The following is a 16,553-nucleotide window of genomic DNA, read 5'->3' as shown; positions in this document are numbered from 1 at the left end:
TTCAGATCATTTTTTAACTGAAAGAGATTGTTATATATCCTTGCTCGCTACACTCCTACTCTAGCTATTTTACCAGCTTGAAGTTACTGAGCTGTGAATGGTAATTCTCTAACCTACTCCAATTATTATGTCAGTTAGTTCCTCCACAGAAACTACCTGTGGATTCCACCCTTGGCAGTCAAAACCTAGCCTTTTATTTTTACTTTCATTCCAGATAGGTGTTTTTCCTCAAAATATTTCTTAGGGAAAGTTATGCAGTATTTGAAATCTCTAAGCAGCTATAAATGGAAACTTTGCCAGTTTGTTCATCTCTTTATATGGATGTCCACTGTAAACAAAGAACATAAATGGAATCCTGGCATGGGATAAATGGAGTATTTATTGGTTCACGGAACATACATTCTCTTTTCACAAAGGAAAGCATATGCCCTAAACCAGGTCAATGACAATATCCTGCTTTGTGTTGAACATCTATTGCCTATTGGGAATGTACCGGTACTTAAACTGCATTCCTTGAACTAGTAATTTCATTTTCTTATAATTCTACGCATGACATTTCTTCCCCAATTAAAGTGAGAAACTAGTTGTAGTACTGCTTTGTCAGTATACCTTTTGCAATATAAGTTGCTCTATATGTTCTATTGTTGAAAAGCATTTGGCACGTAGAAGTGTTGACCAGCATGTTTTAAAATACTTCAACTGGAGGACATATGAAAGGCTGTAGTGACGTACTTTTCCCTCAATGGTTAGCTGCTTGGAAAGTTTGGTAATATTTATTTATATTGTGATAGTGCCAGAGGTCCCAGTCTGCATCAGGTCCTTCGTGTATCGGCCCTGCACAAACCCACAGTAAGAAACAGCCGCTCTACCCTGCCAAACTAAAAAGATCAAGGGATGGTAGCATGCTATAACATGAAGCAACCTGCTCAGGAGCGGTGATACGTGTATCTTGCTAGTTCTATATTGTTTTTGCCCTCAGGACAATCAGCATAGGAAGGGTGAAGGGAGAGGGATACAATTGAATATATACAGTGTATATGCACATTTTATTATATACCTTTTTGTATGTCTTTTTTAATACACATCAATGCTAGCCAACAGCCCAGTTCAATCTAACCGCTATCAGTTGTTCAGTTTCTTGTAGACACCATGGAATAAGGCGCCCTTGAGGAGCGATTTGAAGGTGGAATGAGTAGTGGTCATACCGATCAGATCAGGGAGGATGTTCTGTGTATACAGGACAGTGTGTAAGGAAAGAGCAAATACGTGTATGCAGGAAGATAGCCTCAGGATGGGGTGGGGGTGCAGAATGACAGGAGGTAAAAAATCATTTTGCAGTCAATTAATCGACTAATCATTATCCAGGAAAAGATTGTAAAACAACAACACACAAGTGACATACTTCATCCTGGGGTTTTAACAGATTCATATACAGTACTGTCTCTGGAGTTTGGAAGTGGGGAAGAGGTTTTGGTTTTAATGTTTATGTTCATTAAACTGTAGTATGTAACTACTCAGTTTCACTTCTTGATTTGGCCCTATTTAACCAAAGCAAACTTGGGCAGTGGTTTACACCATGAGATGTAGAAAAATTTGCAAAATGCAGTGGGAGCTCATTTTTCCCCACACAACCAGAGTGTTTGGCTTTTTTTGTAGGTGGAGCATGAGGAAGTGAAATCCTCTTCCCCTCCCCCCAACCCAGGGTCAAAGTGCACAGCAGTTGTAACCTCTTCTCTCCCCCTCCAATGTGGCTACTGGTTTACAAACCATGTGGTGTCAGAGTCTTCCCCAGCCATACTCATCAGAAGTGAATGTCACCCTGTTGAACAGCTGTGGAACAGTATGGATTTTGCTGCTAATCATTTCTAAGCTGTGTTGGTTTGTTAATCACTGAAACTGGCTTTCAGAACATGCCACTCCTGCTCATTAGCCAAATTCAGTAGATAATCTGATTTCACTGTAATGCATTTTTTGTTAACGTATCTTTTTTATTGCTTAATATTAATCATTTGTCATAGTGTCTTTGCATCTTTCATGAAGCAACATTCTTTAGTTTTCCCTTTTCTGTAAGTTCTCAAATATCTTTTTACCATTCCTGATTGTGGTCTGAGCCCCCAGTAATTCAGATTGTCTGGATTATTTCCCAGATACCCATTGCCATATTCCTCTGAATCTTTTACAATCTTCACTTTACTCTGCTCCGTTCCTTCCCCTCAGGAGAAAAGCACATCATAAGCAGCTCTACCAAGGTAGGCAAGGAATGCAGAAGTTGCTTTTTACAATGTGAACTAACATTCTTCTATTATACATTGTGCCTGTAAATCTCACATCTTTCACAAAATGTTTCATTCCCTCACAATTAGGTGGATGTAATATGCATATGCCATTTTCTTGTGAATACTCTTAATACCTACTAATATTGCTTTGATTCTCGCAGTCAAATTCCCAGAATGTCTCTTCTAAATTACCTTCCAATTTTTATATAAGAACTGGATTGCATAGGCACATAAGGTCACCATTTCTTTCTATAACACAGCATTCTAATCGTGTGTTCCTAGGCAGCAAACAAATCTTTAAAAAGCCAATGGGTTACACAAGGTGTAATATCTGATCAAAATTTTGTTCCTTTAAATAATACATATTTTGTTAATCTGATCACCCCTGGATATATTTATATATATGTGTGCATGTGTGTGTATAATCTTTCAACAAATTATAATAATCCGAAACCAAATTTGGTGCTAAATTATGTAATGAAGGTTAGAAAAATTGTCATTCTTTAACGGTTGTTCTAGAAGTCTCAATAAATAACCTAGAACAGTGGTGGGTAACCTGTGGCCCATCAGGGTAAACCATGGCCACTGGGAGCTGCGGGCGACCATGCCTGCGGACGGTCAATGTAAACAAATAGTCTTGTGGCCCACCAGCAGATTACCTTGACAGGCTACAGGTTGCCTACCACTGACATAGAATGTTTAATGTTAACAACAAAACAAAGTACTTAGAAATAAAGAACAGAAATAATGTGCTGAAATAAGCAGAGTACTGAATGTTATTAATGAGAAAAGATGCTAATCATTGTGACAAATTGTCTTTATAAATCAGATTAAGTACTAAAATTTAACAAATTACACCAGCCTTTATGATATTTTAGGTACTTACCTTTACATTGACGAAGATAAATATCTAGAGTTGGTACTGTTGTAAGGTTCCCCCCCTCCCCCCCCACACTTATCTCTAAGCATTTCTACAAACAGGTAAAACTGCTTTTGAGACTTTGTTGTTTTTAAAGGGACATGGTCAGGTAGTTTAGACACATGATCTAGGTTGTGTAGCAAGAATCCTTATTCATTCAATGTTTAACATCTTCATTTGGGATTTTAACATTCTGCACTAGGTAGTGCATAAGCACTAGAAAGTGAAACCTACTATAACAAGGCCAACCTGTCACCATACAGCGAGTGACTGATTAAAAGGGAGAACGTTTTATAAATTTATATTCTCTCATTCTCTGTCTAGTAATACTGGAAAGGAAAAACAAGTATCCAATATAATTTTGAGCCTAAATGTCCCCTTAATGTCTTTTGCAACAAAGCAGAAACAGTTACAATAGTATAACTTCAAAGCTCAGCACTCATTTTTCATGACAAAATTACTCAACCAGCATCATGCAACCGTTTTACTTTTTTTTTTGTCAGCCCCAAAAAATTAAATGAAGTTAATTTTTTTAAAAAATTAATTACTAAACAACACTATTTTGTTATTTGTTTGATTAATCAGGATGTTTTAAAGCGCTTGATAATGCTTACAAAAAATTCAAAGTTGCTTTTAATACAGTTTCAGTATAGCAAACTTAAGAAAAAAAAGTACAGGTTGAGTCAACTGATCACACTCATCCATCCCACATCCCCACACAGTAGAAAAGTCAGGGTAATCAAATCCCTTTTGGTAGATTATTTTTCTCTTATAATACAAAGAGTCACTATATAGGAATAATGCTGTGTCAGAGCAGCTGGGAGAGGCAGGCCAGGTGGATAACTGCTGGGGGATCAGAAGCTCGATGTTTACACTACACTTCTGTAGTTCAAAGCAGAAGGGAAAATGGTCTACAATTTTCACTAATCCCTTTGGGTCAGAAACAACTTGTAGATGGATATGAGCGGTAAAGAAATTTGGCCCTTGGCATTACATGGTGGGGTGGCAGTGGAAACAACTGAAGCTGGGGTTGTTTATAATTTAGTTACAAAAAAAGGTTTGTTTCTTCCCGAGAACTCCTCAGATATAGGTCAGTTGAGCTCAGCTTCGGCACAGTCCGATCTCTGCTTTAGAACAGAGGTTTGTGATTTTTTAAAAAAAATCCATGTAGGAAAGATCACAACAGGCCTGACACAATTCAACACTGTTGACTTTTTCAAATTTGCTCTTGCACAACTCCTGCTATTAGTTGCTGCTTTCAATTTGCACTAAGAAGTTCCCTACTCTTCTCAATGTACAGGTGTGTTAGAATACAGCCCATAGGGTCATAATTGACCTTTACAGGATTTAATTCTGGCATTCCCCTCAAAAGATTATGGTGTCTTTTACTAGCATTAACATAGAGTGCAACTGCGAGCTAATAAATGCTATTACTAAGTAGTCAGTGTGGCCATGTCTAGGGTAGGAAAACAGGTTGTATTTTTAAAATGTGTTTGCTAGCTAACACATTTTAAGTAACAGGACTTCACAGAGGACTTTGCATATAGTGTACTTAGGGCTAATCAAAGCATTGGTTTGGCTAGTTATGGTTAATCCTAGGGGTAGCCATTTAAATAAAGAGCTTTCAAACTGATTCCTTCCCCCTGTGAGGAATGGCTATCGCTTACAGATGACGTATGAGATGATAAACATATACTATAAACAACCTTAGCTAAAAGCAGAAGCTAAATTTAAGAACAAACCACAGTGACATTTGAGTAACAAAATTATATAGCTTGTACTAGGTTGTTTTAATTGCAAATCAAGCAGTAGCATCTCAAACTATTTTACTTTTACAGAAGGAAATACCATTCATGCTGTTCACTCAAATCAAATATAATTTTACTTCAATACTCAAACTTTATGTAAGTAATAGTTTTAAACAAAAGTTGTCAGTCAAAAACAAGGAAAAAACTCCCCCATCAATCCCTGAACATAGGTTGTTTGAACTGCACCCACCTTTTTCATTCCTTCACCCTGCAAGTTCCAACATTATTCCTTGTATTGGAAATGAGGAAGACTACATGACCCAGCAAGCCCTAACACTGTCTACATACACCAATAGCCGGCAGCATTCAGGATTAGTATACATTTTTGCAGGTTTATTAAAGTTAACCGTTCTCATTGCCATCTTTTTTAATTCCCTTCTCAATTCGGACCCGATGTCTCCTGATGAGCTAGCGTTTAAGCCACTTGCAAGGTGGATTGTGACGTTTTTTCAGATGGCACTAAGCACTGAGTGCTGTCTCTAGCAGTTTGTGATATATTAACCACCACATTAATGTTTCAAAGGAGAGAGGAAGCAGCAAGTTACCATGATGTCATTGATGACTTGGAGTGGAGCATATGCTTACAAAAGTTGCAGATAACACCAAGATAGGAAGACATTGCAGGCACTTTGGGGAAAAGGATTAGAATTCAAAATTAGCTTGTAGAATTGGTCAGAAATCAAAGTACTTCACTTAAGGAAGAGAGAGAAAAAAAAAGGACTAATTGGGTTGGTGGTAGTCCTGCTGAAAAGGAGTTGGGGGTTATAGTGGATTAGAAACTGAATATGAGCCAACAATGTGGTGCATTGTGAAAAAGGATAATATTCTGGCGTGTATTAACATTAACGTATATGGAAGACAAGGAAGATAACAGTCCTGCGCTACTCCATAGTAATCAGCCTTCAGCTGGAGTCCTGTGTCCAATTGTGGGTGCCAAACTTGAGGAAAGACATGGATAAATTAGAGAAAGTCCAAACAAGAGCAACCACAATAATAAAAGGTTTAGTGCACTGGTCCCCAAACGGTGGGGCACACATTCGGGGCAGGGAGAGCCTGGCAGGGCCCAGGTCAACCTCAACAGGCAAAGAGACAGTGCTACCCAGTCCTGCCCCAGCCTCAGCAACGGCTTCGCACCTGGCCGCCAGCCCCAGCCTTGACCCCTGTGCACCCCAGGTGAGTTGCAGCCATGCTCCCGGTGCCAGGGGGGCAGGACAGGGGTAAGGTCATGACCCTGAAAAGTTTGAGGACCACTGATTTAGAGACTCCGACCTGCGAGAAAAGATTTAAAAAAACCCAGAGCCTGTTTAGTCTTGAAGACTGAGGGGGGAACCTGGTAACAGTCTTAAAATATGTGAAGGGTTGTTATAAAGAGGATGGTGTTCAATTGTTCTTGTACTTTCCATGAACATGGTGACGGAGTGGGACTAGGTAGATGGAACATTTTCCCTAATAGCTATAAAGCTAGTTAAATACTGGAACAGGCTTTCAAGGAATGTTATGGAGTCCTGTCATTGGAGGTTTTTAAGAACAGAGTGGACAAACACCTATCAGGGATGGTCAAGGTTTAATTGGTTCTGCCTCAGCGCAGGGACCTTGATGACCGTGAGGTCCTTTCCAGCTCTATATTTCTATGATTCTGCCAGATAGAGACAGGAATGTGATACTCTGTGCCATGAAAAAGCTGAGATTTTCACCATCCCAACGGCATAGATTATTAGACTGTAGCCCTCATGGTGCAAGTGATATTGGACTTTAAAACTGCCCCTAGTCAATCAGTCCAGCAGTGCTGTTTCTGAACTGATCCAGGCTTACAAATGGCAAGTTTGACCTTGAAGCACTGTATCTTTCAGTCCCTGAAGGGAGAGGGGCAGTATACATATGCTGCTGTAAAATACATGCTACAAAGCCTATTATATTGTGTGTCTACAATATGAATAGAGAATCTCGCTTATAGTAAAATAAAGGAGATGAGATGTTATAATTATTAATTTCTAAAACAGCTCTTTGTGAAATGCGACTATTTCACATCACTATTTATTTAATGATGCAGTAATTTCTAAATTCCCTATAGAAACTATCATTCTTTACAAAATTTGACTTTATATTTTTTATGTATTTAATCTGGATTTTTTTGCATTTTATAAAATTTAAATTCCCACAGCAAAATCTGTTCCTATGCAATACTGTACACATTAAACCAACAAGTTAAAACAGAAAACAAGCAGTAATCTAAATGTGCAATACTGTACACTAAGTCAACAAACAGTAATCTGAATTTACCTTTCCTTCCGCCACTGACCTACTATAAATACAAAAGCTAATGGAGACATAAAAATGAATCACCACCTCCTGCAACTGTGACTTTCTTGTTCCAAATCTGTGGCTCTGTCCCAGTAGAACAGCTGGGAGATTTTACTGCTTCTATAGCAACCATGTCATCAGCCTGTTGGCTTGACAACAATGCATGAGAAGAAACAGTTAAGAATGGTCCAACTGTTAGCTCAAAAGGTGCTTTTTCAGGTTGTGTTGCTAAATGTCTATTTGCTGTTCAATTTAATAAATTTTGCAATAAAAAATCCTATACAGTCTTTATTTGCCAGCAAGATCAGGTCTTCTTCCCTGGAATCCTGCAAAGAGTTAATATCCATTCCACGTGACGTCACACTGGATGGATCAAACCTCTGCAACAGCTTCAGCTGATCAAGTGATAATCCAGCTCCCATCATGCCTTCCCCTCCAATACGTGGTTCCTTTTTTAAGTGAGAAAGTAAAGCAGTTTATTTACATTAATCTGCAATTACTGTTGTTTTGATTAATTAAAAATACACATTAAAATATGAACTCAAGAAATTATGTATAGAAGGATGTAGTGTAACATACTGGTAGAATAATTTTAATTGAACATCTTTGGTATATTTATTATACAATTTCTATATGAGCCAAAACCAAGCTGATTCTAGCTGCTGGAGTTTGTTTTGTTGTATCCGTTTCATAAGGAAAAGGAAAGAGCATTTTAGCTCATGCTACTGGAGATCTATTTACAAGAAATCATAAAATGTCTATGGAAATATTGTGGGAATGCACCGTTTAATGTCACTCCCTAATCTGAAAAATTAGACCCAAAAGACCAGTACTTCATACACATAATACAGGTGGTGACCAAAAAAATCTATACACTATACAACAGGTACAAGAAGGTAGCACATTTAGTCTTAAAGCGGCAGAAATGTAATCCTAACTCTAGATCAGTTGGTAGCAGAATTAGATAAAACCGTTTGTCATTCAGCTGAAATATCAAGTATTTACACTCAGTATGTGCCTGCTACATATATAGCTCCATGGGAAACGATAGTGAGTCAAAGTTGTTCAGCTTCATGAGTGAAATCCCAACAATACTGAAGTCAATGGAAATTTGCCATTTACTTCAATGAGAATTTTGCTTTATAATTTATCAGGATTTTTTTTCCCCAGGAAGTGGATGGCAAAGATGACTGTATTCATATCAACAGGCAATAGAGGAAATATGGGCATATGATAATCTTCAGCACAAGCCCCAGCACTGTTAAATGTTGGATAGTACATCTTTTATTTTCTTCTACTGCTAAACACAAGCAGCCACTCTTCTTGTCATACCCCTATCCCAAACTTGCTTTTTAAAAAAAATTTCAATTAAAAGATGCACCAATTACTCGATCTAGGCACATTAACTAAGTGCACAATTACAATATTTACATGCTAAACCAAAAGTCAAATTGACTTTTCCTCAACCATATAATACAGTAAAATTAACAATTAATCCCCTTAACATCCTGCCTAAGTGGAAGCCTAGGAGAACAGAACTATAGCTGGCCTGATGATCAAATCTCTCAAAGTACTAGTATAAACAGCGAGAGAGGGATCTTAGAATAGCTGCATTCAAAGATCACACGTATTTTCATACCCCTACTATCTGCAGATATTGGCTCTGAAATGAACTAGATATTGTAACAGAACTATTTCAGCTGACATGTCTATGATTCTGTGGATAGATGTCATACACCTCTGGCAAAATGACAATGCCTTTGAAAAAGGCAACAGAGGGTCCTGTGGCACCTTTGAGACTAACAGAAGTACTGGGAGCATAAGCTTTCGTGGGTCAGAACCTCACTTCTTCAGATGCAAGTAATGGAAATCTCCAGAGGCAGGTATATATCAGTGTGGAGATAACGAGGTTAGTTCAATCAGGGAGGGTGAGGTGCTCTGCTAGCAGTTGAGGTGTGAACACCAAGGGAGGAGAAACTGTTTCTGTAGTTGGATAGCCATTCACAGTCTTTGTTTAATCCTGATCTGATGGTGTCAAATTTGCAGATGAACTGAAGCTCAGCAGTTTCTCTTTGGAGTCTGGTCCTGAAGTTTTTTTGCTGTAAGATGGCTACCTTAACATCTGCTATTGTGTGGCCAGGGAGGTTGAAGTGTTCTCCTACAGGTTTTTGTCTATTGCCATTCCTGATATCTGACTTGTGTCCATTTATCCTCTTGCGTAGTGACTGTCCAGTTTGGCCAATGTACATAGCAGAGGGGCATTGCTGGCATATGATGGCATATATAACATTGGTGGACGTGCAGGTGAATGAGCCGGTGATGTTGTAGCTGATCTGGTTAGGTCCAGTGATGGTGTCGCTGGTGTAGATATGTGGGCAGAGTTGGCATTGAGGTTTGTTGCATGGGTTGGTTCCTGAGTTAGAGTTGTTATGGTGCGATGCGTGGTTGCTGGTGAGAATATGCTTAAGGTTGGCAGGTTGTCTGTGGGCGAGGACTGGCCTGCCTCCCAAGGTCTGTGAAAGTGAGGGATCATTGTCCAGGATGGGTTGTAGATCACTGATGATGCGTTGGAGAGGTTTAAGCTGAGGACTGTAGGTGATGGCCAGTGGAGTTCTGTTGGTTTCTCTTCTGGGCCTGTCTTGTAGCAGGAGGCTTCTGGGTACACGTCTGGCTCTGTTGATTTGTTTCTTTATTTCCTTGTGTGGGTATCGTAGTTTTGAGAATGCTTGGTGAAGATCTTGTAGGTGTTGGTCTCTGTCTGAGGGGTTGGAGCAGATGCGATTGTACCTCAGTGCTTGGCTGTAGACGATGGATCGTGTGGTGTGACCGGGGTGGAAGCTGCAGGCATGAAGGTAGGCATAGCGGTCGGTGGGTTTTCGGTATAGGGTGGTGTTAATGTGGCCATCGCTTATTTGTACGGTGGTGTCCAGGAAGTGGACCTCCCGTGTAGATTGGTCCAGACTGAGGTTGATGGTGGGGTGGAAGCTGTTGAAAGCATGGTGGAATTCTTCCAGGGCCTCCTTCCCATGGGTCCAGATGATGAAGATGTCATCAATATAGCGTAGGTAGAGAAGGGGCATGAGTGGACGAGAGCTGAGGAAGCGTTTGACTTTGACTAATCGTGGTTTTCACCTGCGGCCCCTGTGACATCCTCAGGGCCATACAGGTAGTATTGGATGAAGCCCACATAACACATTGTGGGCCATATATGCGTCCCACAACGGTAATTAGGTTGAAAACCACTGCTGTGGAAGGGTGACTTGCATACACAGTATTAACAACCATCTTTGAATTCTTCCCTCCTACCCCACCCCACCCCACCAGCAGTTTTTTACGTTTTCTTCCATCCTTAACATGATTCTTATAGCTATTTCAATAGCATTAATTGAATTTATTTTGCCCTTCCTGTGAGGTACTGAAATAAAAGAACAACAAGTATAAATATGCATTAAGAACAAGAGCTACAAGGAAAATGCTAGCCTGTCTTGAACTATCTATGATCCCACTCTGTTTTAATGACTGACTGGTGTACAGATACATGAAACCACTGCAATACACTGGTCGGGGTATGAATGTAAAGCCATTTAATCTCCCTTCAGTGAATTGCAATTAGATATGTGCTGATTCACTATGAAAATCACCATGTGTCCTATAGCCCTCAACCTCTCATGTTACCTAAGGTGAAATTGGCTCGTTGTTACAAAGCACATTGCTGCAGCAGCATACAGCATCTAGAATGCTAACAGAAGACCTCATGAAAGACCATTTTCCTTGGTCAACCCTGTGTTGTCGCTTACTGGTGACAAGACTTTCCTGTTCCTCAAATACTTTTACTTGCAAGTCCATTTCTATCTATGGATGTTACATACCAGGAGTTTCAGTATTTGCTACTTAGTGGATTTACATTTATTTTATTGTATTCTTCTGAGAAATATCTTACCACACAACAGAAAGGAGTACTTGAAGTGTCATGGCACAGCCATTATTGTAATGACACAGATCAAACAGATGTAAAAAAAAAAAAAAAAAAATCCACGTGCTGTTCAGATCTGCAGCAACTAAAAGTGCCTGCAATGAGCGAAATGTGTTTTATGAAATCACATACACCATTTCTTCACTGTTTCCAGAGTAGCATCCTACAGCAGAATTCTTCACCATATTGCTTAAAATTCCAGTGCTGATACTTGCATACTGAGTTGCATGTAGTAAACTGAAACTATTCCTACCTGTGACTGAAGCTGGAGGCAGGGAAAATTTTCCAGGGCCCAGGCGACCTGCTCCTCATTTTCAGACAGTGTAATTGTACATGTACTATACACCAAAGTGCCCCCTGGCTTCAGCAATTTCACTGCCTAAAAAGAGATAGTGGTTCAGCTTGTATGGTATAAACATCTTAAATGCAGAATTATTTTGAACACTATAGTAGTATATTAAGTTTTCTTAAGGGTTAATTATGATTTGCATATGTATCTGGAACCATTATGGTACAGTAGGTAAATGTAACACATATTTAGGCCAGAATCTTTCTGTCTAAGACTCAGGCATACTGCTAATTGTATAGACATTTTGTCCCTTTCAAGAGATGCCATATAAGTTCTGTATCAGAGGGGTAGCCGTGTAGTCTGAATCTGTAAAAAGCAACAGAGGGTCCTGTGGCACCTTTGAGACTAACAGAAGTATTGGGAGCATAAGCTTTCGTGGGCATCTGAAGAAGTGAGGTTCTTACCCACGAAAGCTTATGCTCCCAATACTTCTGTTAGTCTCAAAGGTGCCACAGGACCCTCTGCTGCTTTTTACATATAAGTTCTAACATTTCCAAGTTCACTTCTGGAAGAAGGATCAGAGTTTGTATTACAGAAGCCTACCAATTAGAAAGCTTTTCCTGCCCTATTAGCATTAGAGCTTGCACATCTTTCTGGGCTGAGGGAAGTGACCTCTCCCCTCAAGATCTATAAAACAGCTGTCTAGAAAGCTCTGTGTAACTCATCCAGATGTAGGTTAGATTTGTTTTCATCAGCTGAAGCCAAATGTGGACATAGAGTCCTATTACTTTACTTTAATTACACAAGTTCAAAGACACACTGAAGAATCTTTACATATTTACATATGTTTTAAGGCTGAAAGATTAATAGTACCTGATACCATCTCCTTTGAAAGTCATTTGAAAGAGAGGAAAACAACTGATCTTGTTTTATAAATATCTGAAGAGTTCTAGGCAAGGATTTAAATTTTCCTTCCTCTCTTTGACTCAGTCAGCTATGAATATGGAAAAACTGAGCTGAACACAACTTCTTTTCTTTTGCCATCTTGTTCTGAGCAAGACAATATGCAATGGAGAGATCTAAAAGAAGAGATGTCTTGGAAGTAGGAACCAGAGCACCAAGACTTCTTAGTATTCAGTTGGTTCTGCTGATGGTCTATCCAAGAGATGAACATCCCTCATGTGTAGACTAGTGTAAGATAAGGATACAAAAATGGGAAATCCCCAAACCAATTTGATGATACAGGAAATAGTACAGTTCTCTTCAACTTAAGAAGAGATGGGTGGGTAAATCCATTGCAGTAGGGGGAATATCAACTGGAGCTTGAAATTTTTATCAGTGAGGTGTACTTGTCTACCAGAGGGTGAGCTGGCCTTTTAGGGGAAAGTCTGGGCCAAACACATTCCTACTCCAATCCCACCCCTTTTAGGTCAGGTATTCTGGGAACGATGGCTAGAAGCAAAGCCTACTGGAAAACAGGGCAGGATATATAGGCAGAAAGATTATTCCTGCTCTCTCTCTCTCTCTCTCATTTGGGAAATGCAAGACCTACTATAGGTCTCTCTATGATAAGGAGGGAGCTGGAGAAGTGCACCAGCTTACTGATGGGGCTCACCCAGGATGAGGGAAGGCCTGGTGTGGGTCTCTCTCTGGTGGGGAGGAGCTAGAAGGAACAGAAGCTTGTCAAGGAGGGCTCTCCAGGGCCTGTACCAAGCTTGGTGATGCTTCCCTGCTGAGAGGGAGCTAGCAAATGATCCCAAACAGAGCAATGTGAGTCAAGAAGCCTGTGACAGGACCTGAAAGGAGTCTTACAGACTATGCAGAAGACTCCTGGGGAGAGGTGAAAGAAGGTGTAAGACAAGTCCTGGGGCAACAAAGCAGCAGCATAGTCTTGAGACCTAGTTATTTAGAGGCCTAGGCTTGGCTTACACAGAAGATGTGAGGAAAGACTCTGCACTTTCATTCTCTGATCAAGAAGAATGACCAGGGAAGACCCTGGACAAAAACAATGTCTAGCTCAGGCTGAGTCCTGCACTAAGAGCTGGGGGAAGGCAAAGGTCCATCAGCAGTGCCAGTGACCAGGACTCAAAGCCTGTGACCCAGGGAGCAGCAAAGAACTGGTGTAGACCCTACAATCAAAGGGAAGGAGTCAGCCCAGGAACAGGGAAGCATTATTTTATAGAAGCCCTTCATTTCAGGCTTTTATTTGCTCTGGATGGAAGACTTTTGTTCCTCTGGACAATACACCATACCATCCAAGTACCGGAGAGCCAGAGAGAAACTGAGGGACGACTGCGTTCAGATGAGGTAAGCTGCACCCATGTAATCCTTAACTGTAAAACTATTTATGTGCAGTTTTCTTTAGCTGCTTAATGAGTCATACATACCATGCTGAAAAGCTTGCGTTGCAATGGCTGATAAGACATCACTTCTTTTAGAGTCCAGAAATAGGCCATATTTGGTCTCTGTCCCATCCCACTACAAGGAACATCAAGAAGAATTCGATCAAATGACTCTGCTGAGAATGGAGGGCCTTCTGCAAAAGGCAATTGACATTTTTAAAAACTGCAGCACAACCAGTTAGTTATACATTACACACAGCCTTTGTTTCTCTTCTTGAGCCTTCACCTGTAGATACAGATGCTCCCCAAGTTACAAAAGACCCGACTTACGCAAATTCATACTTACGGAAAAAGTTCCATAAGCCAGAAATAGGATTTTTGAGTTGCGGAAATTTTTGCGTAACATACAGATATACGTTTCTGACTTACACAAAATTCGAGTTACACAAGGCTTTCCGGAATGGAACGATTGCATAAGTCGGGGGGCATCTGTAATGACAAGCTGTCACTGAATGCCCGACATGAAGTGTTTGAGGGTTTGTGCTCTATAAACTGTGTCTGCAAAAGTGACCTAATCTACAGGTAAGGAGCAGCACAGCTAGTAATGACTGTGTAGATTTCATTTCTGAGAAGAAAGCATTTTTTATGACTATCTTTACAACACTGTGAACTTAAACAACTTGAGATCAATTTAGGCTTAGCATTTCTCAACCCTAATTTTTAATGTACTGAAAGTACAATATTAAAAAAAAGTGCCAATGAAAACAGAACTTGGGTGGTAAGTTCTGGAATGTGACATAAGGTGGCTCCAAAAATTACAGTAAGAACTATTCAGAATTGCTTGTGTGGAGGAAGGGAATTTGTAGTTATCCTGAATCTGTCCCTTCTCCTGAATCCTGCTGGGCTGTACAACCCAGAAGTTCTTACAATACCAAGAATAGGGTGACTCCTCAGTTCAGGATCTCAGAGGCAAGAGAAACTGGTTCCCCACATACATCTGGAAGTAGACAGCGAGGGAGAAAGTTGTATCTACTCATGCCTACCAAAAATTCAATTTAGATCACAAGTGAAAATGAGTTGGTGGCTTCATCCTACAGCTACCCAGCAATATGCCAGCATTCCCCAAACAACTATATTTTGCAACTATCTGACATGACTAGCAGCTGTTGCCCAAGAGAGACTGTGGACTAGAATACAGAGCATTTTGTGAGACTTAAGTGCAGAGATGTATAGTAAAGCCTGAATAGATTTTACCTGTACTATGCCTGGCTCTTTCCAGGGCTGCTGCTTCCTCACCTGCATAAGCACTAAATACCACCTATTATAAAATACATATATATTTGTTGAAAAAAATTACGAAAACGCTACATTTGACCTTGGAAATCAATCTGACTGTAAGCTATGGGGCATTAACAAGGACTGCCCCACATGTGGAAAGTGCATGAATTATACAACCAAACTCTTAGTTTTGCTAGCTACTGACCTTGCTGAACTAGCAGGGAAAGGCCATTAACAGTTCCTTTTGGAAAAGATACAATTTAGTTTGCATAGCAAATGAAAAAGAATCAAAGACAAAATATACCGTTTAAAAATTTCCATCCTGGGAACATAACCAGAGTCATCAATACAGCACCGCAGAAAAGCAAATGAAATGAACCTAAAATAAAAGTAATGCTCTATGCTTCTATAGCAACTCCCATCTGTCTCTGTTAAATAGCTATACAAACATTAACAAACTAAGCTTCACAGTACTCCTGGGAATTAAATATTAATATCCCCATTCTACAGATGGGAATTCAGAGACACACAGAAGCTAAGAGATCTGCCAAAGTCACTTATGTGACAGAATTAACAAAACCCCAAAAATTCAGAGTGTGGGCTTAAACACTATCATGAAGAAAGGCTTAACAGGCAGTCTCTCTGATATTATCTGGAGAAGGAATGAATGCCTCCTTAAGCACATTAGGCTGCAATAAGGACAGACACTTAAGAATTTTGCATGTGTGGTTCTGAGAAACTGATAATTGCAGAAGAGTAGAAAGTAAAATATCCACAGTGTTGAAGCACCCTGGGTATATGCCAATGTTTCAAGGACTTTGAATATTGTGGCAGGTTTAACAGCACTAGCAAAAATATGATTATCATTTTTTTCTAAAAGACAGTATCAAAATTCTTAAAATCATTTACTTTACCTTGTCCATCTTCTTTCTTCCCAATGGCAAGTGCCTTAGTTCCATCACAGCAAAATGCTTTAATACAATTCAGCTGCAACAATGCTGCATTCTGCTTGATTTTTTTGACTTTGTTAGCTATCTTGTCCATGGCTATCACTTCACCCTGAAAAAGTGAAGTGTGCACCAAGGTAGTGGTTAAAATGATGAGTAGCAGCAATACCTGTTACCTTTCATTTAAGCTCCAATTCATAACACACACATTTTTCTCTACTTTAAAAATAAATTCTGATAAGAAAATGTTAATCTAAATTTTGTGGGGTTATTTAAATTGGAAGAAAAAATGTAATTAATACATTCATAATTTTTTTTCCTTTTTTCTGATCATCTCTACAACTGGTCAGAAAATGTTCATTGAATATTTGACTAAAAATGGGGCAGAAGGAAATCAGTAATGTTTTCATATTTATCAAC

General features: G+C 39.6%; 1 protein-coding gene across 12 annotated transcripts in view; it reads right to left on the bottom strand.

Annotated features, from left to right (window-relative positions):
* Positions 1 to 4,955: 4,955 nt before the first annotated feature.
* The window catches only part of NSUN6 (NOP2/Sun RNA methyltransferase 6), a 42,218-nt gene continuing 30,620 nt past the window's right edge, over positions 4,956 to 16,553 (bottom strand). For 10 of the 12 annotated variants that reach the window (XM_065583003.1, XM_005308112.4, XM_065583002.1 and 7 more), the window contains 4 exons: positions 16,101 to 16,245; positions 13,954 to 14,102; positions 11,531 to 11,656; positions 4,956 to 7,753 (listed from right to left, as the gene is read on the bottom strand). In XM_065583003.1, the coding sequence (XP_065439075.1) occupies positions 7,541 to 7,753; positions 11,531 to 11,656; positions 13,954 to 14,102; positions 16,101 to 16,245 (633 nt within the window). In that variant the 3' untranslated portion in view covers positions 4,956 to 7,540. Of the gene's footprint in view, positions 7,754 to 7,883; positions 10,720 to 11,530; positions 11,657 to 13,953; positions 14,103 to 16,100; positions 16,246 to 16,553 lie in introns of those variants that run through there. The other 2 variants (XM_042857525.2, XR_010598242.1) reach the window with 2 other exon arrangements.

The sequence above is a fragment of the Chrysemys picta genome, chromosome 2, assembly GCF_011386835.1.
Source record: "Chrysemys picta bellii isolate R12L10 chromosome 2, ASM1138683v2, whole genome shotgun sequence".
Classification (NCBI taxonomy): Eukaryota; Metazoa; Chordata; order Testudines; family Emydidae; genus Chrysemys; species Chrysemys picta.
This window is presented reverse-complemented; position numbering and strand designations above follow the sequence as displayed.